The sequence below is a fragment of the Borostomias antarcticus genome (genome assembly GCF_949987555.1).
Source record: "Borostomias antarcticus genome assembly, chromosome: 23".
In the NCBI taxonomy this organism is placed as follows: domain Eukaryota; kingdom Metazoa; phylum Chordata; class Actinopteri; order Stomiiformes; family Stomiidae; genus Borostomias; species Borostomias antarcticus.
Window position 1 is genome coordinate 7,835,109 of NC_140256.1, and position 20,809 is coordinate 7,855,917.

The window sequence follows — 20,809 nt, forward strand, 5'->3', positions numbered from 1 at the left end:
ATTCGAACCACTGACCCTTCGATCATTGAACGACCCGCTCTACCAACTGAGCTACAGCCGCCTCGGTAATTATAAGTAAGTAAGTAATTATACAATGTAATGTATACAATGCAATGTAATTATACAAAGTAATGTAAGTAATTATACAATTGTCAGCTAATTTTAAATGAGCAACGTTGAACAAGTCTAATTTTGGTATTTTGCAAAGCGCTAGCCCATCACATATAGCAGGCCTATCAGGTTTCATTTGAGTGCCCAAAGACCCAATAATGTATCACAAAGGCCAATCATACAATAAAAGAGAGATAATGGCCAGACGCTGGACATCTTCAAACCAGCCCTCAAAACCCATCTGTTCACTAAGATCTTGGATGGGCACCTTGAAAAATCTTTAAAAAACTGCTAAACTGTCGATTTCAAAGACAAGAAGCTCACCGAGGGGGTAATTGATGTCTGTTGGTGTTCTGACATCAAATTCGCCGCAAAGTATGAATCCTGTAGGGTTTTATTGATCATTTTATGAAATCCATTGACTTGTATTGACGCTGTAGATGTTTAGATCAATCCGCAGAAGGGATTCAGGAACTACTTACGGTAGCTATTGTTATTGTTTATGTTGCTAGGCTAGTTTGCGGAAGTTTACACACGTATGTGCTGCGACTAAATAGTTCTATGCTAAATATTTTTTAAAAGCCTTTCCAGATGAACTAGAATCTAACTTTATGGCAAATTATATGTCAGAACGCCAACTAACACCTCGGTGAGTTTCTTGTCTTTGAAATCGAAAGTTTAACATGTTTTTGAAAGATTTTTCAAGATGCCCACCCACATCCATTGTATGACCAAAACGGTGGTAGAGCAATTATCAGACTTTCTCAAAAGTGCTAGTTTTGTCAACGTTTTGATCTGAACCATTGTATATGATCATAAGTAACGTTAAAACAGGGCTAAACATGCATTTTCCCTTTACTACTCCTTTAAGTTAATAGCCTAGATTCATGTGCCCCTTTTGTTCTGGTCTGTCGTCTGTCTGACTTGTCTCTCCCTGTAAAGCGTCCTTTAAGAAAGGCGCTTATAAATAATAATAATAATAATAATAATAATACATTTTATTTGTTTTGCACTTTACATTTAGAAAAAAAATCTCAAAGTGCTATAAAACAGGTGTTTAAAAACAAAGTAGTTACAGCCAACTACATGGGAGGACAAAGAAAAACAAGATAAAATGAGAAAACAGGCATTTTAAAAACATGATATGGAGAACAAATGCAACCTAAGAAAACAGTCATGAAAATGTAATGTATGCTATTATTATTATTATTATTATTAATTTATTATTATTACCAAAAACGTAATCTTACTCTGACAATGCTGATAAGAAGATAACATTTGTCATGTTTGCTATTAATTTTCTCACAAAAAATTAGAATAGTGGTCATGATGGAGGTGCTGCATGTAGGCTATGTGACCCAAGGTGACTTAACCCTTCAAAAGTTAAGCATCCTTAATATTAACACTGATTGGCTTGTGAACTGATTGACATAAACATTGGACATATTTTGATATGGAAAAGCATGTTAGGACAGGCAACATATTGTTTTGTCAATACATGAGACAAACTCATTGTACAGTAGGTGTTGGATCAGTGGCCCAAAAATTGCCTCCAGCTACACTGAGTTTTCTGGCTGGGCTTTAGGCTGACCAGGATGTCGGTCTGACTAGAAGCTGTCAAATACATTAATGATAAAGCTTCACAAAAGGCAGGAAAATAGTTTTTATTCAATTGCTGTACAAAACTATGCAGGGAATTCCCTAACTTGATAGAATATGCCACAGCAATCCTTAATATGTCTACTACTGCAACAGTCCTTAATACTGTAGGTCTACTACTGCATGGACACAGGATTCATTTCTGGGTGTACATTTCTCTCTTCAGGTTGAGTCTTTAGTCTCTGTTTGATTAAGCTAATGCATTTACCAAAGTACCCTAGATTATACAGTGAAAACATGAACAGTTTCTAAAATTAATATAATACAATTTGTGGGCCAGTATACAAAAACTTAGGTTGTGCATATAATATACAAAATATGTCTGATTTTAATAATACAGAGAAATTTAAAAGTTTCTTAAACAAAATCCCTGATAAATGATGGTTCTTTCAGTCAGTCTGATCATACACATGCCAACATTCTTATATATTCAGAGAATAAAAATGTCACTGATCTGAATTATTACTAATTAATTGTTTTCAGCAATAGAAATGCCAAACATATCCTTCATAAAGAGGCGATGCACGCTGGTTTTGAAAAGAAAAAGTAACTTGATGAATCCGACAAGATCCATTTTATACTATTACTTGGTGAATAAATGAGAATGTTCCTTACTGCATACAAGCGTTTCTGCATTCTATACTCAGACTCTGAAAAGAAGGGCTGAGATGGTTTAGTTTCTACTGTTTGTGCTTTGAAGGTTTCATCCTCTGCATGTCTATGATCAGGTTGGTGTTTTCAGATGTTACATCAGAGCTGATTGGCTGGATGGTAACAGGCTTGAGGTTGATTGGCTGGAGGAAGGCAGGTGCATGTGACCGTGGGTGGGTCTGCCTGGCCTACAGCAGGGAGCTCCAGTCCAGCGTTCCCATAGCAATAAGTGACTGGCACATGGAGGAGGACAACCAGATCATCTCCACCAGCTTGTAGTGGAGGTAGCCCAGCGCAAACCCACATCCCACGTCCGTCAGGTGGTGTCGACCCAGAAGGATGCGGGACAGGCCTATTAGGAAGGCCCATAATATCAGCAGGACGCGCAGCGGAAAGGCCAACACCAGGTGGGCCAATAGGAAATTGGCTAGCATAGCAGCACGGCTGGCATGGGCTGCAGGGAACGAGTACACGTCCATCGCCACGTAGTCGAAGAAGCTGGGCGTCATCTCCCAGGGTCCTTTGCGCTTCACCAGTTTCTGTATCCCAGCGACAGTCATGACATCCAGCAGGAGCGCTGAGAGGGAGGGAGAGACAAGTGAGGGTTAACCCTGAACCCCACCCCCTACCACAACACTAACCCCATGAACGTAATCTAACCCTGGGAAACTGTATTTAACTAGGCTATAGGTCGAGACCATAGGTCTAACTACTGAGATGCACAGATAAAGATACCCTTTTATTTACATCTAATATTTCAATTATTTTTTCTTAATTAGTTGTCAAATCAGTTTCAACTGAGAGACCAGATTTGAGAGGATACAGAAATATCACAGAAAATAGCCCCACAAGCGTTATTTAATAGCCTACTCTGAGAATAGAAAAAGCAATGGGGGCTACAGCCTATTAATATGCCTGGAGTCAGTGAGCCAAAGCACAGCGTTGTGGGAATAAGAAACGGACAGTAGACCGAAGCCGCACAACTTGTTTAGTATGACTTAGGCTATAGGGCTGAACAGTTAACACAGGTCACACTGAACCAGACTAGTTACATAGCCTACCAAGCAGCAGATTGACCAGGACCTCTTGGCCAGCGAACGTGTTGCTCCTGGTCAGACAAATTAGGGTGCCACAAACCCACGGGATTCCGTGCCCGGTGAACGCCAGCAAGTTAACCATGGAGCGCGCGCCGCCGCACGAGGACGTAGAATACGCGCAAACCCCGAGCCGTTTAGACAAGCAGATGTCGATGGCTAGAAGAGAGTTCATGGCAATCTCTCTGAAGGATGGATTGAGCTGCATGCAGTCCTCCTCCGGTAGATCCTTGCGGTCTTTGGTGCCTTCTGCCGGCTCCTGCGGCGCGCTCTCCGGCTGCTGATTTGGGCAAGAATGTTGGTGCCTCGCCGCTCCCGGCCGCCGCGCGCTCCCCCTCGGAGCCTCAGGTCCTGCTCGGGGCGATTGATTCAACGACATAAACTCCGGTCTGTTGAGGACATTCCGGTCTCGTCGGGCTCGACTCTGATTAACTGGCATTTTGGGTTCCCAGCAGCCTGATATCCGACTATATCAAGTCAGTCAACTGACTGTTCCTTTCTACGATGGGAGAGGGCCACTACAGCCGTGGCTCCGCGTTCTGCAGTGATATCAAGTGTTGCTCCGATTCCGAAGCTTCCAACTCAGTTCCTTCTATAAATAGATCTACTGCCCTTCTTATGTGCTCCTGCACGTGGCTCCTCCGTTTCAACTGTTTGTCGACTGACTCAGCCTAAATGACTGTCAGCCCTAACTTTTATCTGAAAGTGTGTGACACAACAGTGGCCTGCAACGTCGCAAATAGATAAGATACATTAACGAGCAGTTTGTTCCCACACCTTTTTGATTTAACTAATTAAGAGAATTGGTAGGCTATAGGCTAGGCTAAATGCAACTAAACACCCAACAACAACCAATATTCAAGCTTAGCTTTATTAATAACCAACAATATCAAGAGCTTCAGGTAGGCCTAATTGTCAATTTTCAGTCTATTTTAGGCTCATACTGCTTTTAGAAACACCCCTAGTTTTATACAAATTCTCTTGCAGAGAGCAGTTATAGTCTAAAAACATGGTCCAAACCTACAGCACCAGAGCTGGATGACCTGGTTTGAACATACGGTGTATTAATAGACATCTGCACTGGCCCATTTGTTTAATCTCAGCCCAGTCACACAACCAGTCTTTAGTAAGCAACCTCAGGGAGTGTCTTGTGTTCACAGTACAGCAAAACATGTAGCTTTATAGTGATGCAGTTGCATTTGTTCACAAGACTGGGCTCTTTGGTGCAGTAGACAGCTGTCAGCCAACCCATGTCCTCATGTCTCAGGTTAGTCCACCTACCTGAGACGTCAAACAACCCACAGGGGGTGCCCTTGAGCAGCACTCATCTCCATAGCATGGTCAAGAAGCATTTATTTATGAGTTCTTTTTACATGTCCTTGGTCTGAACTGCAAAGCTGGGGTCTCACATGCAGCAGAGTTGCCAAACAAACATATACATATTATATATATATATATATATATATATATATATATATATATATATATATATATATATATATATATATATACTGTACACCTACATACATGTACATAGATAGGCAGCTGAAGCGACAAGAGTCTAAGATCTTATTGGCTCTCCTCCCTTGGCTCCTCCCTTGGCTCCTCCTCTTCCAACTGTCCAGTGGGGTGGGGGGAGGAGTCTTGGTGTGGACTGAGGGATGGGATTGGCAGAGCTTCTGTGGGGGAGGCTTCAGTCCCATGTCCTGCCTGGGAGGCCCCTCCTTTCTCAGGGTCAGCCTGGCCCACCCCAGATCCCTCCTGCCCCCCCCGGGAGCTCAGGAACTGCAGGTGGGCATCCCGGCGCTCTGCGTACAGCTGGGGGTCCAGGGGCAGATAGGCCTGGCTCATGTGCCGGGAATCCAAGTCCAAGGCTGAAGCAGCACTAGCCTGGGTCTGGGCCTGAGCAGCCCCGGTCTTGGCCTGGCCCTTCCGGTGGGTTTTGTCGGGGAGGAGGGACTGGATCTTGGGCAACCAGCGCTTCCTGACACGCCGTGCATTGGTGCACATGTCGGCAGCAATCACGTTCATCTCACTTTCCTTGAAGTTAGGAGCAAAGTTCTGACAGTAGACTGTTAATCATGGGGGAGGAGGGAGAGTGAGAGAGAGAGAGAGAGGGATACAGCATGAGATATGATTAGTTTACTGGACCAATTGTATGCATGGTGGTCCCTAGCAAATAAAGTGTGTTATGTTAACCATCTGTTACTCACGTTTGACCGTGTTTAAGACCCGGTTGTCCAAAGGTTTACGGCTCGGATCATTGGTTGAGGAGCGGATCCCAGTCCCACAGCTATTCGCCAGCGTGTTTCTATGGATACAATACCAAAACCAGTCACCACAGAGATATCTTTATTTCTCCCTTGCCCTCCATCTCTCTCTCTCTCTCTCCTCCCCTCTGTTCTTTACTAACCGGTCAAAGAAGGTAGCCAATAGTCTTCTCAATAGGACTTTGTGTTTAATGCCGGCACACAGGTGACAGTTCATCAGCTGACCTCGTGTCATATACACACCAGAGCCTGGAATACACACAACAGCTTCTCTACTACCAGCATAGCTTGTAAGCAAGATTCTGATACTACACAAACACACAGCAGATCTTCCTTATAGTCTGTATCCATGACAACATCCTCTATTATTGCAAATGTAAGCAGGCTTCAAAAGGTTTATAGCTACATCTGGAGTGGATGCAGATGCCATGCTGTGATTACATTTACAGTAGAAGAAAAACGACATTTTTTATTTGTTTAAAATGATTTGGCCAAGTTTGCTATTGTATTTTATAGTTTTTTTTTCTTAGATAGAATGGTTTGGGGTCAATTCAATTTTAATTCACTCAATTCAGAATTTTAACTGAATAGCTAGGCATATTATTGCGAATACTTAAGGATTCATGAGAAAAAAGCTTTTTGAATAAAAGTTTTTATTTTATTTTAAATTAAATCTCCCTTCCTGAATTGACTGAAATGTCATTGACCCTGACCCTGGTAGACAGACAGCATTGCCGTTGACAGAGTGCAGTCTTGTGTGGGGTAGGGGTAGGGGTGGTCTTACCGCCCACAAGCTCCACCTTCTCTCCAGGGTCTCCTTCTGTGTAGAGGGTGGGGTGGCAGCGGTAGCCAATCTGACTGATCAGACTGGCAGGTAGAGCCATTGTATCTCGGCCAATTAGAACGCAGGGGCGCCTCTCGGTGGCCAATGGGAGGGACAGCATCTCTATCTTCTCCTGCACTGAGGGGACAGAACACCACAGGCAAAGGGATCAGTAGACTGGTGTGATGAGTATGCTAGTGAGTTGTAAAGCACTAAAGATTAGTATACATGTGTATGAGTGTCCAAGCGTGTAGTAGAGTGCTAAAGTGAAGCAGTGTGGAGGTAGGAAGTAAGAGAGGTTACTGCTGTAGGGGTTGGAGGGATGACCGTAGATCTGTCCGAAGACTCCAGGCGTGCTGCTCCCATAGAAGTCCTCCTCAAAGTCCTCCTCCAGGGGATGGGAGCTGGGGCTGTCTGTGGCTGGCAGACTAGAGCCTCCAGGACTAGAGCGCTCCCCACTGGCCAGGGGGTAGGACTGCACACCGCTGTAACACAGGGCACTGCTTCTGGTGGCGTGACCCTCTGACCCCCTGGACTCTGCCCGTAGACCTCCTCCCTGATTCGCCCCCTGACTCCCCCCCTGCTCCACCTCCAGGCATCCGCCGTGCTCACCATCTAGAGGAGTGTCACACCTCTCCTGCTTGATCTGACCACAAGCCAGAAGACCATCAGCCGTGCCCAGGCCAGGGTGCACCTGGCTGGGGCTGCACGTCGCCGCCTCCAGCCCCAGGTCCTCTGAGCTGGTGGTCTGGGAGTCGCAGTGGGGGGAGCTCGTCTTCAGCATGAGCTCCATACCACGCTCCACGATGTTCTGGATCTGCAGGTACCCGGCTGTGTACATGAGAACCAGCTGCTCGCAGGGAGCCATGCTCAGACGGCCCGTGTAGCAGAAAGACAGGATCTGCTGGAAGCAGGCAGGCGTGACGGAGGAGGGAAGCTCGAACAGGCTCTGGGAGTTGCTGCTGAACATATCCCTGAAGTAGAGGCTGCTTGCGGCTAGCACTGCGCGATGGGCCTTGAAGGCCTGACCGTTCACCAAGATGGCCACATCGCAGTACTGGCCCTGCAGGCGCTGCTCGTTCAGGCTTCCCAGCACAGAGCTGCCAAATTCTGGGATCTCCATGTGGAGGAGCTGGGACATGATGGACCTACAACAGCTAGCCTAGCTTAGCTCAGAGGGGAAAACAACTACCTGGGTTAGTCTAGTATGGAATAACAGGACCGGGCTAGCCAGGGGACTGGACCAGGCCAGCCAGGAGACAGGACCAGGCTACCTGGGGGACAGGGACTGGGTACCTGGGCAAGCCTAGCCTAGCTTAGCTTGGAGGGACAGGGCCAGGCTACATGAGTTAGCTTAGTCAAACCTAGAGTTGACAAGGACTGGGTACCTGGGCTAGCTTAGCCTAGATAAGTGTGGAGGGACAGGACCAGCTACCTGGGGCTAGCCTGGTCTAGCAGGTACAGCTACCTGTGCTAGCCTACTCTATAAGGTACAGCCACCTATACGGCTTTGGGACAAAGAAAGAGCTACCTGGTTTAGCCTAGCCTAGTCTAGCCTAGCTGTGCACAGATTAACACCTGGGTACAGAACCAGGAGGAGATGTCTGTGGATGGGGAGAGGAGGGGGAGGGGACGTGGGCGGGACAGAGGATGAGAGAAGGAAAGAGAGGGAGAGGTGGGAGACGGGGAAATAGAGAGAGGAGGTGTGTGTGGAGGGGTGGGGGGTAGAAGCAAGGCGTACAGGAAAAAAAGTTCAGTTCAGACAAACAACACTGCATGCTAATATCTAATTTAGAATATCTGAATCACTAGCATCACTGACAATCCTCTCCGCAGACACAGCTAACGCTGCTAGCATCAACTCTCCACACTTCAGTTTCACCATGAACTCCATATTGTTGTTTTTTGACTATGTAGTCTAAGTTTCCTTGCTCTGCAGAAGCTCCCAGGTATTCTGAGGATAAACAGAGCAGCCAGACAACCCAACACTCAGCAGAAATCCCCAGAAGCAGCTCGCTCTCACTCTCTCCCTCTCTCCTTCTCTCTCACTCTCTCTTTCTCTCCCTCTCCTCTCATCTGCTCTGGCCAGTCCTCTAACCAAGCTACAAAGGCTGATAGAGAAGCGTGTTACCCCGGCAGACAGCAGCTGCGGTGTTCCAGTCGTCCTCTCCTTCTCCATACGAAGCCGAGCTGAAGAGGAGGGTGAGGTTCTGAGCACAATCAATGCATCGTCTGGCGTGTGTGTCACAGGGAGGAGAGGGGGGCCGGGTATAGACACAGACAGAGAGAGGGAGGGAGGGAGGGGGGAGGGGGGAGACGGAGAGGAGTGGAGGAGTCATTTAAGGACATAGAGAGAGCTAATGCGGCTAACTGCCCTGCAGAGGGTGGCTGTGTACTGTGGAGCAGAGAGAGGGAGAGGGAAAAAGGAGAGAGGGAAAGAGAAAGGGACACAGGGATATGATATAGAAAGGGAGAGATGGGGGAGATAAAGAGAGAGAGAGATGGAGAGAGCAGGAAAGAGGACAGGAGAAGAGAGGAGAGACAGAAACACATATTACATACCTCATCTGCCGTAAGAGGAACACATCCCAAGGTTGAATGTTACAAAGTCTATGTAAACAGACAGACAGACAGACAGACAAACGGACAGACAGACAGACAGACAGACAGACAGACAGACAGACAGACAGACAGACAGACAGACAGACAGAGCATGTACAGGTTCTGTGTGTGCAGTGACTGTTTACAGTACAGTGCTGGGACAGTCTCCCTGCCCGTCTGTCTGTCTGTGTGCCATGACTTGGCCAAATGCACAGCGCTGCAATGCAGTGCCTGGCCCAACTTGGCATGCTGAGTACATAGTGTGCATACTGCGTCTATGTGCCAACGGAGAGACACACAATCACACAAACACACACAGCAACGCACACCACTGAATAGTCTAATCTATCATTGGAAAAACAGCTCACCCTGTCTATTTTATATACTGTAAGGAGGACAAATGAACAAACAAAATGTCATCAGATGATGCTGTTATGACTGCATGAGACAGTGTTTATATTCATATGATTGCCATGTAAGCAGACAGCAGGGTGAAGGAGGATAGAGGGTATCTAAGGACTGGACTGACAGAGGCAGAGGGCTTCTCAGTGTGGGTCCAAGAAGCCACAACTGTAAGAGGGCAGGGCAGCAGCTATAGGAGGGGCAGGACAGGGCAGCAGCTATAGGAGGGGCAGGACAGGGCAGCAGCTATAGGAGGGGCAGGACAGGGCAGTAGCTATAGGAGGGGCAGGACAGGCCAGCAGCTATAGGAGGGGCAGGACAGGGCAGCAGCTATAGGAGGGGCAGGACAGGGCAGCAGCGACAAGGAAATAAAGCAAAGAAGGGAGAGATCATTTTGAGATCATTTTTATTGTGAAACGGCAAACGTAAAACATCAAACGAAGACAACGCAAGACAGAATGTGACTGCAAAACAAATGAAACTATAGCAAACGTCAACATTTTGGATGTACAAAAATAGGCACATTGTGTCACTGACTAGGGTTCACACTGTCCCAACTTGACCAGTAGCCTATTATTTCCAGTGTCGAAACACATTTTCTGTACCCTGAGATAGAAAACAGTACCTTAGAACAAGTTTTGGCATTCTGGGTCAGACATTTAACATGTACAGTAACAGCTCATATAATCAACACGTCCCCATGTAACAGCCCCCCCTAGTGGACATTAGGCTATAGGAGGGGCAGGGCAGTAGCTTTAGGAGGGGCAGGGCAGGGCCTATAGGAAAGGCAGGAGAAAAGTAGTTAATTTGACTCCAGATCTAGAGCCATTGATGAAGAATTCTGTCTCTGAAAGCCAGGCATGAAAACTTTCAAAATATTTATTTCAGCATGAAAATACATCTTAAACAGCTGAAGAGGGAATGTGGTTCATTCCTTCAGAAGAGAGACAGCAGACAGGGACTTCAGATCCTCTAGTCTTATTAAGGCAAACTCTACAGCATCCCATTCCACAACACACAACCACCACAACTCATCTCATTATCACTTGAAAACCATGTGAAAATAAAACATCAAAACACATTTGGAGGAAATAAAGAAACCTATTAATTCAAGAAAAATATTACACCAGTACAGGAATAAAACGTGTTAAAAGACATGTTAAATAAAATTAACTTTCAGCAGATCAGAAGCTCTGTACAGAATCATGTGCCAAAGTAGCTTGTGCAGCTTCCGTCACCTCTTCAACTGAACACTGGCGGTCAGAAAACCAGACGTTCCCCACACATAGCTGTATTACAAAACCAGCCCTCAGAATCATCACATAGGCCTATTCACATATATACAGGTTGTATAACTTCCAGTCTAATCAAATCTGGAAAGGCAATGTTATAAACCAGCGCAACCCTCAGTCAGAGAGCTGTTCTGGGTCTACTGAAGAGTTTGGACACATTTTTGTAGTTTTCAAGTAGGCAGGTTACGAGTTATGATCCATACAATATCAATACAATAATGCATTACGAAAGAGAATGTTCAAAAGAAACCGCAATATCATTAGGACTTTGCCAATATTCAAACTGAGGTGTAATTTCGATGATCACGCATCACAGCAGTGGACATACGTGTGCTTGCTTACATTAAAACCTGCATTATGTACAGTACAATAAAACTCATTACTCTCAATCAAAACATACATTATGCATGGTGCACATCTCTCTCTCTTCCATTGGTGGACGAATCTACTGTAGTATTTCTGTGACTAGATCATGGATGGACTGAGTGAGTTATAGTTTAAGCATACAAACAAAGGTCTCAAATAGAAACATTAAGGTCTCTGATAAAAGATTTTAAAAAAACAACAACTAAAAAACCTGTTGAAATGGTTGATTCCATTCACTCCACAGTCCATGGTGTATACTCGCTCGCTTTGTTTTAATCCCAATCCTGCCTTTTTGTTGTCCTTTGCTGCTGCAACACAACAATTGGCCAAGGGCATCAATAAAGTATCTAACGATCGATCTATCCATGTCATTATGTCTCTGTTGGCAAACCCTTCATCAAGAGAGGAGGGATATTTCACAGTAAATATCAACATAAAGAACACAAACAAATAAATAAAAAATATTATTTTAACCATCTGGGTTAAACAGGGAGACCACACTCCCTTTGCCAGCTGAATCTGAGTGATCTGTCTCTGAGCAGTTCTGTCCTCCACTGTCCCCTTCCCTAAATGTCCACTAGGGTTGTTATACATAGGGACGGTTGTAGCGAACCTTCCAGCGTTTGGAGCGCACGCGGAAGAAGAAGAACATGAGCATGAGGAAGAGACAGGAACAGGCGTACAGCAGCACGCACAGACTCATGTCCACGCTGGAGAACCCCAGGCTGAGGATCCCCGCTGACGGGCCCGGCCTCACCCCCCCCCCACCCTGCCGGGCCCGGGGCAACTGGGAAATAGAGCCCTTGGGGGGCAGCGTCTGCTCCTGGTGGGCCGCACCCCCCTCCTGGACAGGCTTAGAGGTCTGGGCAGCACCTTGGGCTGGGTGGGGCGGGTCAGGACGCGGGTCAGGACGCGGGTCAGGACGGGGGTCAGGACGGGGGTCTTGTGGGGTAAGGGGGCTGAGGGTGTATTTGAGGGAAATGTTGTCAGCTCCGTAGTGACGTTTGAGGAAGGCCAGGACCTGCTCCTCGTTCCAGACGTGCAGGCCGCTCTGTTCCTCGTGGCAGGATGGACACAGGGCGGGGCTTGGCCACGGGGTCTTAGGGAACCTGGGGTCCTCGCTCATCGACCCTGGGGAGGGAGGACATGTTACTGACCCTGGACACCTCTGTATATACACAGACATACACACACACACACACACATACACATACACATTAGGGCTGTCAAATAAATATTTGAACTACGATTACTCGTCAACAGTGGGGAAAAAACAAACAATTGATTGTAAAAATGTATGTTTGATTAGTAGCTTCCGCTCAATGTTTAAGATGACAATTCTTTGTTGGACCAAAGCAGCACGCGCGGTCTTCTTCGATATTCGAATTCGATGTTTGATATTGTCGTAAGGCCAAGACGTGACAAAGACTGGCCAGAATCGAGTTAAGACCACCTTACAGCTATCGACTGTGATCACGGGAGCGCACAGCAACTCCAGCAAGGCTCTCGAGATTTTATTCCCACTTTGGAATTTGGTCTGAGACTTTGAAATCGAGGGGAAAGTCGGTAGGTGAAAGGCTGGCATAAGTCGCAGGGTGAGAGGATGTTTTTTGTCGTGTGTGTTGGTTTGTTCTTCAGAAGGATTACACAAAACCTACCAGACCGATTTTTAAAAAACTCGGTGGAAGGGTGTAGCATGGGCCAACTTAGAACCCATTAAATTTTGGACCAGCTCCGAATCACTGGGCAGATCCACGAATTAAAACAAAACTTCCCTGCCCATTCAATTTTACTTTTGGATTTAGGCTCAGGTCTTTGTCAATGTCGCTTCCGTTGCATGCATTCACAGTGCTTTCTGTAGTGCAGTGGGAAAGCACAGCTCTTTGAATACTGAAGTCCTCAGTTGGAATCCTGACTGGAACATTAAAAAAACTTCTTTTTTTTTTCTTTTTAGAACATTGGCTCTTCGTTAGAATGAGGACTCCATTCAGCTTTATATAGATAGATATCAACTTTATTTATTTACTGTTTTCGGATACAATATTATCTTTCTATGCATTTAAAACAAAGTAATATTGATCTAGTTGTTGGAGCACTAGACTCTAATGGGCATGTAATGATAATTTAAGTGTACATGTATCTTGTATCTTTACCAATATTATGTTGTACTTCATGGACGCATGGATGCAGTGTCTGACAATGGGGAGCAGAATATAAGGGCACAGCAACTCAAGAAAGAGAAGAGACGCAACCCCAAGCAAAAGAACACAAGACTGCAAGGGACACTGAGGCCCAAACAGAATGAGCAGTTTATAGTGCAGTAATACAGAAGTAAATGTAGCGTTGATGCAGAGGAAATAGTGATTGTGTAGTAGACTAGATGTTGAATATTATTCCATTTTGTATTTAATCATGTTTCATGTTCTTTCTTACATTATAGTGACAGCGTTTTGTTTTTGTTTTTTTTGCGTTTCTTCCTTTTCCTATTCTTCTTCTTCATCCTCTGCTACTGGAGTCTAAGGCAGCCCATAAACTATATGGTAAAAAGTTGTGAAAATTGGCATGCTGATCAGGGACAATCCCATGACTCCTGTCACCAAGTGTCATGTCGTTATTTCCAACAATTTAGCACCACCAAGATGTATGCACACAACTTTGCACTCTGATCTTAGCTTTGAGGCCCATATAAAGAATATGACAAGGACCTCATTTTATCGCCTAAGAAACATTGCCAAGGTGAAACCTTTCCTTTCCCAGACTGATACTGAAAGACTAATGCATGCTTTTATTACTAGCAGGCTGGACTAGTAATGCTCTCCTGTCTGTCCTACCAAAAAAAGTGATTCAAAATGCTGCAGCACATGTTCTTACAAAGACCAGAAAGAAAGCTCACATCATACCAGTTTTAAAATCACTGCACTGGTTACCTGTCAGTTTTAGAACAGATTTTAAGATTAATTTATTAGTTTATAAGTCATTACATAATCAAGCACCTAAATACATATCAGATGCTTTTAATATATAGACCCAGTAGGTCCCTCAGGTCCTCTGGCACTGAGCTTTTAATGGTCCCTAGATCCAGGACTAAGAGGCATGGGGAGGCAGCTTTTAGTTCGTATGCCCCCAGCCTTTGGAACACCCTGCCAGAAGACCTGAGAATGTCTGAGACCGTAGTAATTTTTAAACGAGATCTTAAAACATACAATTTTAACATTGCTTTTACCACGTAGCTTTACTTGTTTTTATATCTTTGTGTTCTTAATTTGCACCATGTTTTATAGTTTTTATTCTATTTTACTTTAAATTTTTAATGATTTTACTTTTATTGTTTCTTTTAAAGCTGTTCTCACTGTGTTTATATGATTTATGTTTTTATCCTTCTTCTTTTATCTAAAGTACTATGTGCTACATTGATTTGTATGAATGGTGCTATATAAATAAAATGACACTGACATTGACTTCTCACCAGTAAGTCAGATTTTCAAAAATAAGGTATTGTTGGATTCCTTGGCTCAAACCGAGTTCTATGACGTCATTTTCCTCCACATTGGATTTTCCACCATTTTGGATTTTGTGAAAAACACTTAAAATGAATCTCGCCCTAGGAATTCTCACCAATCTGTACGAAACTTTGGTTCCTTGGGAATTTTTGTAGAACAAAAAACAAAGCCACTACGAGCCAATGAAAACAGCGGAGTGGATTTTTCGGTTGGACGGACACCACAAAACTTACTGTACGCATATCACCACACAAACATATCACCACACAAACGGAGACTAATGCCGCGTTCCAGATAGGATTTTGAGCCCGTAAGTTACGACAAACTGTCTGAATGACAGCATTCTGGATAAATGTATACAAGCCGATATGGTAAAAGCTTGAGATTTGGCACATTGTCAGAGCTGGCAAGCTAAACATTGTATGCCTAATTTCGCTATGCTAAGAAATCGTACGTTACATTTTATTTATTGACATCATCGGCTTTTGCATGGTCACGTTCGGGTTTACCTTAATTTTAGCTAGCTAGCACTAGCTATCTCTTGTCAACATATTTGGGCATCATTACATACACATAGCAGATTGTAGTGCATAATCGTTTGTATTATTTTGATTACAACGTACAAATTTACTTCATGTTGCCCTCAAGTTATCTTTGTCGCCATACCCATGGGGGCTGCCATCTTGCTTAGAGGGCTGTGTGACGTCAGAGAGCGCAACTGGGAGTACATCGATCTGGTACGAGTTCACGGGTGGGAAGTTACGGGTTTGACTGCCATTCCAGTGCATTTTCACGTGTAGAAGGTCGGAAAAACACGAGTTACGGGTTGCCTGGAACGCGCCATAAGCCTCCATTATTAGCCCAATCAAACGAAATGGGAGCGCTAGAGAACTCATTTCCAGTTTAGACTGGATTTGTGTATTATTGTAATTTGTGTATCTTATTATTGTAACATTAATTTGTACATTTTATTATTGTAACTTGTGTATTTTATTATTGTAACATAAGTATTTTATGAGGACCCCAGGAAGACTAGCCTGTCGTTTGTGCGTCGGCTAATGGGGATCCTGATTAAACTATAAACAATAAACTAAATTGCCATGCCGATTTTTCTGAAACTGTACATTGTTGCATGGACATGCCTGATGTTCACGGGAGAAATATGAAGCTGATTGGCCACAGGCTGGCACTATAACAAGCCAAAATGCTTAAAAGTGGCTAAAAACGCTTGCTGTAGCACCCCCGGTGGCCAAAAGGGGTTCAAACTGCTTGTGTGAGTAGGTCATGGGATGCTGTACAACTTACTAATTGGACACAAAATCGCCAAATTCAATTTTGATGTTGATATAAGCATTTTTGTGAAAAGCCACCCCATCGCACTTTCATCGTATTTTCATTGACATTTTCAATGATCACGTAGCTCAAACGTGGCCATGGCGTGTTTCCCTGGTTACCTTTGAGGCGCTCGTTGCGCTTGATGCTTGGCCCCCGTATCGCTGCTTGCAGCTATATTTTGTAATTATGTTTATAGTTTAATAAAAGTGTCAAGGTCTATTATTGAGGTTTTATTGTACCCTACCCCTACTAAATGCACTCTGATATCCTAGGGAGAAAGACAGAGGGAGATAGAGACCTTGCTGCTTTCTAATCTATCAATCACTGTCTGAGCTCATTTGACAGCCCTAACACACACACACACACACACACACACACACAAAAACACACACAAACGCACACACACCTACCTGCCAGTCTGTTGTTGACCAGGTTGTGTTTGCTCCAGAGCCAGAGCACGGCCTGGTCCATGGTCTGAACTTGGTCCAGAGACTCCTGGGCCATGTGGTTAAAGTGCTGACCACACTCCTGGCAGCCAAAGAACCTAACGATGTACCTCTTCATGGTCTGGAGCACGGCCCTGGGGTTCTCCTCCAGGCCTGGGGGAGGGGCAGAGCAGAGCTCATTCTACAGGTAGGCACGTGCGTGTGTTTGTGAGCACGTGTTGTCCAGGCACAGCCAAGGTGTGTTTGTAAAGGCGCCCCCTTCCTTATATAAATAAAGGATAGATAGAAATAACAGATACACACCGGTGTTGGCGAGGGCGTCAGGCCTGGAGGCCGCCTGCACGGTGAGGACATGGAACAGAGTCCAGAGGGAGCAGGGGTAACCCCTCAGCCCGACCCTGCTGCCCTGGCAGCCCACCCACTGCAGCTGATCCCCCAGGAACAGGCCGGAGATCTACACACACACACACAAGAAATATATACAAGCACACAAGGTGTGTGTGTGTGTGTGTGCACGTGTGTGTGTGTTTGTGTGTGTGTGTGTGTTTCTCACCCTCATCTTGTTGTTGACCAGGTCCAGGATGGCATCATAGGGGATTTTCTCCAGGGGCAGACTGACCAGCCATTCCAGCAGAGTCTCCAGCAGTTTCACAACACACTGGCGCCCCGGGAACAGCTATGGACAAACACATAGGAGTCTTTAGGTGACTCTAGTGGTAGATTGAGATGGTTCAGATGTGTGTGTGTGTGTGTGTGTGTGTGTGTGTGTACCTTTGCAACCACCGTGACAAAATCTTTGAATGTGCTTAGCTCCTCCCCCTCTAGGGTGTGATGGGTGGCTAGCTCCACCCTCAACAAGTAGTGGAGGCCAGACTCCAAGTCAGCCATGTACACCTTAGAGCTACAAACACACAGACAAAGACATACACAGACAGACACAGACAGACACAGACAGACACACTTGTATAATACTTCCTAAAAGTCAGGAACATCAACATTAATGCTAAAACTCAATCAAAACCTGAGTCACTAATCATAACTGACATAAAGAAAAGTGATTGTCTACTTTGTACTGTGCACCGTCTATGACCATGAGACTAACTTGTCAAAGTCCCTCCAGGGTTGCTCAGTGTGCTGGCCTCCGGGCACCGCCTGCAGTACTGCTCCCTGGCCCTGGGGGGCACTGCTCTGCCTCTGGACACCCGGCAGCAGCTTCAGGTACGAGGAGAAGAAGAAGCGCAGTCTTTTCTGGCTGTAGACACACAACACAATACTGTTACCAATCCAGTTATTCCAGTAAAGCCGAGAAGTATGCAGTGGAAGCGAGTGGTGCAGCTGAGAGGTGACAGGAGAAAGGCGGGTGGAGCGCTCACACGTCCAGGACTGTGTGTGTGCCGTTGGGGTGGAGGAGATAGATGGAGGGGAAGGTGTCCAGGCCCAGCTTCTCTACCAGTCTGCTGTCTGTACTTAGCGCCCTCCGCACCATCACACCCTGATAGGTCATCATGTCCAATATCACCTGGAACACACACATGCGCGACATGCACGTGACACACACGCACGTTACAGCCCGCTCCAACAGACAGACAGACATACACACACATACACGTTACAGCCCCCTTCAACACAGACAGACAGACAGACAGACAGACAGACAGACAGACAGACAGACAGACAGACACACACACACACACACACACACACACACACTCATTCGCCATTACCTCTCTCCCAACGTAAGAGTCCTGGTTCTCTACGATGATGGCCGTGTACCGGTCTGACCTCTGACCCAACAGAGGGACGATATCCGCCGAGCTGAGGAGAGAGGAAGATTCAGTCAAGAGGAAGTCCGAAATCAGTCAGGGACACACACGAACCACCAGGACCAAGTACACATCTGTACTTGACCATACTCAACGTTGTCTATTGAGGACCAGCAGGATAGGAGGGTTCTGGACTGAGTGAGTCCAGGGCATGTGGGTGGGGGGCAGGGGTGTACTGACCTAAGAGGGTCCAGCAGAGGGCAGCGGTCGGGCCAGTCCAGTCTGGTGTGGTTCTGGAGGATGTTCACCATCAGCTGACGTACAGTCTGGAGCTCCCGGTCTGCCCCTGCACACACACACACACACACAGATACAGTCACACACACAAAGACAGACAGACAGACAGACAGACAGACAGACAGACAGACAGACAGAATCTGTAAGAGCTCTTACCTCTGTAGGTCTTCCCAAAGTCCAATGTGAGGCTTTGTGCTTTGAAGTACTGAAAGAGAGAAAGCAAGGGCAAAATGTCAATACACACCTTTAAGCCTGCGACATGCTTGCTTTTTAACTAAGCCTACGCGTCTACCACGCGTCTCCTGTGTTCCTTTGGAGCGTCGGTTGCGGTTGAATGTGCAGGTACGCACATCGAAGCAATGTGCTGCGAGTATACCGCAGGCTTTAGAAGCTCGGCACATTTCAGAATTCAGAGACACCAGCTCGACTCCAAACACTGTGCCAGCCACCTACTCGGAAGGTGGGGTAGAAGTGGATGCCAAACTCCTTGCAGACGTCAAAGTTGTTCTCGTGAGCGCAATCCAACGCACCGATCCTGATGGCCTGCGCCCAATCTGAGAGGAGGAAGCGGGAGAAAGGGGGTGGGGATAGAGGGATAGAGAGAGAGAGAGATAGAGGGAGACAAAGAGAAGAAAGTGAGATTGAGATGATGATTATGCAAATGCAAATTTAAATGATGAGAGATAACATTGTAATATAGGACTATCCTGATCCAGAGATTTAAAAGGTCCATGTGGATATCAATGAATGAGAAGCCCTCCTGTGAGTAGCTTGTTGAGGCAGATGGGTCAGGAGAATGTCAACACCCACTGACAGAAGGCACTGCAGTGCACACACAAAGAGCAACAGGTCTAAAGCCAGCTGATAACACAGAAAGAGAGATTCTTATTTATGTAAACTCAGACTGCGGAGAGACTTGAGGTACCCTGTTCCTGTCCCCCTCTCTGTCCCCCTTGTCTATCTCCCAGTTTTTGGCCCTCTTCATATATTCTTGGTTTCTCTCCCGGTCCCCGTGTCTGGGCTGCTGTTCCGACCTGCTTCCCGGGGTTGAAGGAAGACAAAAGCCCCCTGACCCCCATTGAGCTGGCGACAGCTGGCAGGCGGCCTCTCACGAGCCAGCCAGCCCCCAGCGGACGTCAACAAAGACCCGGGTCATTACAGATTCAGCAGCTTGGAGGTGATGCCAGCTAGGGGCTACTAGGCTCGGCTATCAGTTATCTACCACTAACGTTGCCGTGAGAAGGTTCGGCCATACCTCACCTGTGCGGACAGGTGTGACGTGATTGTTATCGAATGTTCTACCAGCTGTTGACCTTCTTGATCAAGACTGGAAAGTAACTGTGCCCCACAGTCACTTTCATAAGCCAATTCGTTAGCTAGCTATCATATCCTCGACTAAAGAGTAGCCTAACGTTACATGGCATCATCCGTACCCGGGCTCAAGCAGCAGCAGCTGTTGCTGTTCAAGCTAGCAAGTTAGCCAGCCCAACAAGCACTTAGAGGCAGGGCGCCAGCATATCTAATCGTCTGGCTGCTAGTAGCAATTTAGCTTGTTAGTCTACCTTTCACATCTCCAGCCAATGCCTTCCAGGTGGGCGAGTATTGGATGCAGTGTCCGCACCATGACGAGTAGAACTGTACGAGCCAGGCGGTGGATGAGTTGTGGACAGACGGCTTGAGAGTGGAGCTGGTCAGAATCACCACCGGGTCCTCTTCAGTATACAGTCGCGTGCCTCCAGTCCTGTCAAATAGAAACACTAAAATGATGCTGGTCTTCAGTAATAAGATGCCTGACATTCGGAGTGATTGGCGGCAGTCAACACTCGGCATCGCCATAATTTCAGCACTAAGATGAGACAACATACGATCTGTTGCCAGCTAGGCTACGTGACTGTTCGGTATTGACGATGACGCTGCTGGCATTTGTTTAGAAGCGTCAGTTTGCGCAGGAGCAGCGCAGCCCGCATGAAGTCCTGCCAGTCATTCTACTTTAGGAGCTTGGTGAAAAAGTCAACGTCTCTGTGGTTCAGCTGGATAGTATAGGTTCTTAACAGAATTTGTGTGAGAATGAGCCCTGAGGGTCAGCAAAGGGAAACCTTTCACTCCTCATCCTCATTTTCACCATCATCATCACCTCTCCTCCTCTTCTCTCTCCATCTCTGTCTCTCTCTCTCTCTCTCTCTCTCTCTGTGTGTGTGT

The 20,809-nt window shown here is 46.1% G+C and overlaps 3 protein-coding genes across 3 annotated transcripts; all 3 read right to left on the minus strand.

The window, feature by feature from the left end:
• Positions 1 to 2,609: 2,609 nt before the first annotated feature.
• plpp7a (phospholipid phosphatase 7a (inactive)) lies at positions 2,610 to 3,954 on the minus strand (the record flags this gene model as incomplete). Its single annotated transcript, XM_084457555.1, has 2 exons — positions 2,610 to 2,998; positions 3,483 to 3,954. 2 exons carry the CDS (start codon positions 3,952 to 3,954, stop codon positions 2,610 to 2,612), a joined length of 861 nt encoding a protein of 286 aa, XP_084313681.1.
• Positions 3,955 to 5,084: 1,130 nt separating this feature from the next.
• nacc2l (NACC family member 2-like) lies at positions 5,085 to 7,749 on the minus strand (the record flags this gene model as incomplete). The annotated part of the gene is made up of 5 exons (XM_084457491.1): positions 5,085 to 5,587; positions 5,729 to 5,826; positions 5,929 to 6,034; positions 6,570 to 6,746; positions 6,912 to 7,749. The coding sequence occupies 5 exons, from the start codon at positions 7,747 to 7,749 to the stop codon at positions 5,085 to 5,087; spliced, it is 1,722 nt and encodes a 573-aa protein (XP_084313617.1).
• A 2,299-nt stretch (positions 7,750 to 10,048) lies between these two features.
• On the minus strand, positions 10,049 to 20,464 carry qsox2 (quiescin Q6 sulfhydryl oxidase 2). Its single transcript, XM_084457008.1, has 12 exons — positions 20,173 to 20,464; positions 19,064 to 19,164; positions 18,767 to 18,815; positions 18,554 to 18,659; positions 18,275 to 18,365; positions 17,924 to 18,069; positions 17,653 to 17,802; positions 17,322 to 17,451; positions 17,104 to 17,226; positions 16,854 to 17,004; positions 16,515 to 16,703; positions 10,049 to 12,400 (listed from the first exon to the last, which is right to left on the minus strand). Exons 1-12 carry the CDS (start codon positions 20,444 to 20,446, stop codon positions 11,856 to 11,858), a joined length of 2,055 nt encoding a protein of 684 aa, XP_084313134.1. The 5' UTR covers positions 20,447 to 20,464; the 3' UTR covers positions 10,049 to 11,855.
• Between the last annotated feature and the right edge of the window lie 345 nt (positions 20,465 to 20,809).

Coding starts and splice junctions, on each gene's coding strand:
- qsox2 (XM_084457008.1), bottom strand. CDS start 20,446: ATGGCGATGCCGAGTGTTGACTGCCGCCAATCACTCCGAATGTCAGGC. Junction 18,816..19,063: donor ACTTCTACCCCACCTTCCGA/GTAGGTGGCTGG, acceptor TCTCTCTTTCAG/TACTTCAAAGCACAAAGCCT. Junction 16,704..16,853: donor TGACGCCCTCGCCAACACCG/GTGTGTATCTGT, acceptor CCCCTCCCCCAG/GCCTGGAGGAGAACCCCAGG.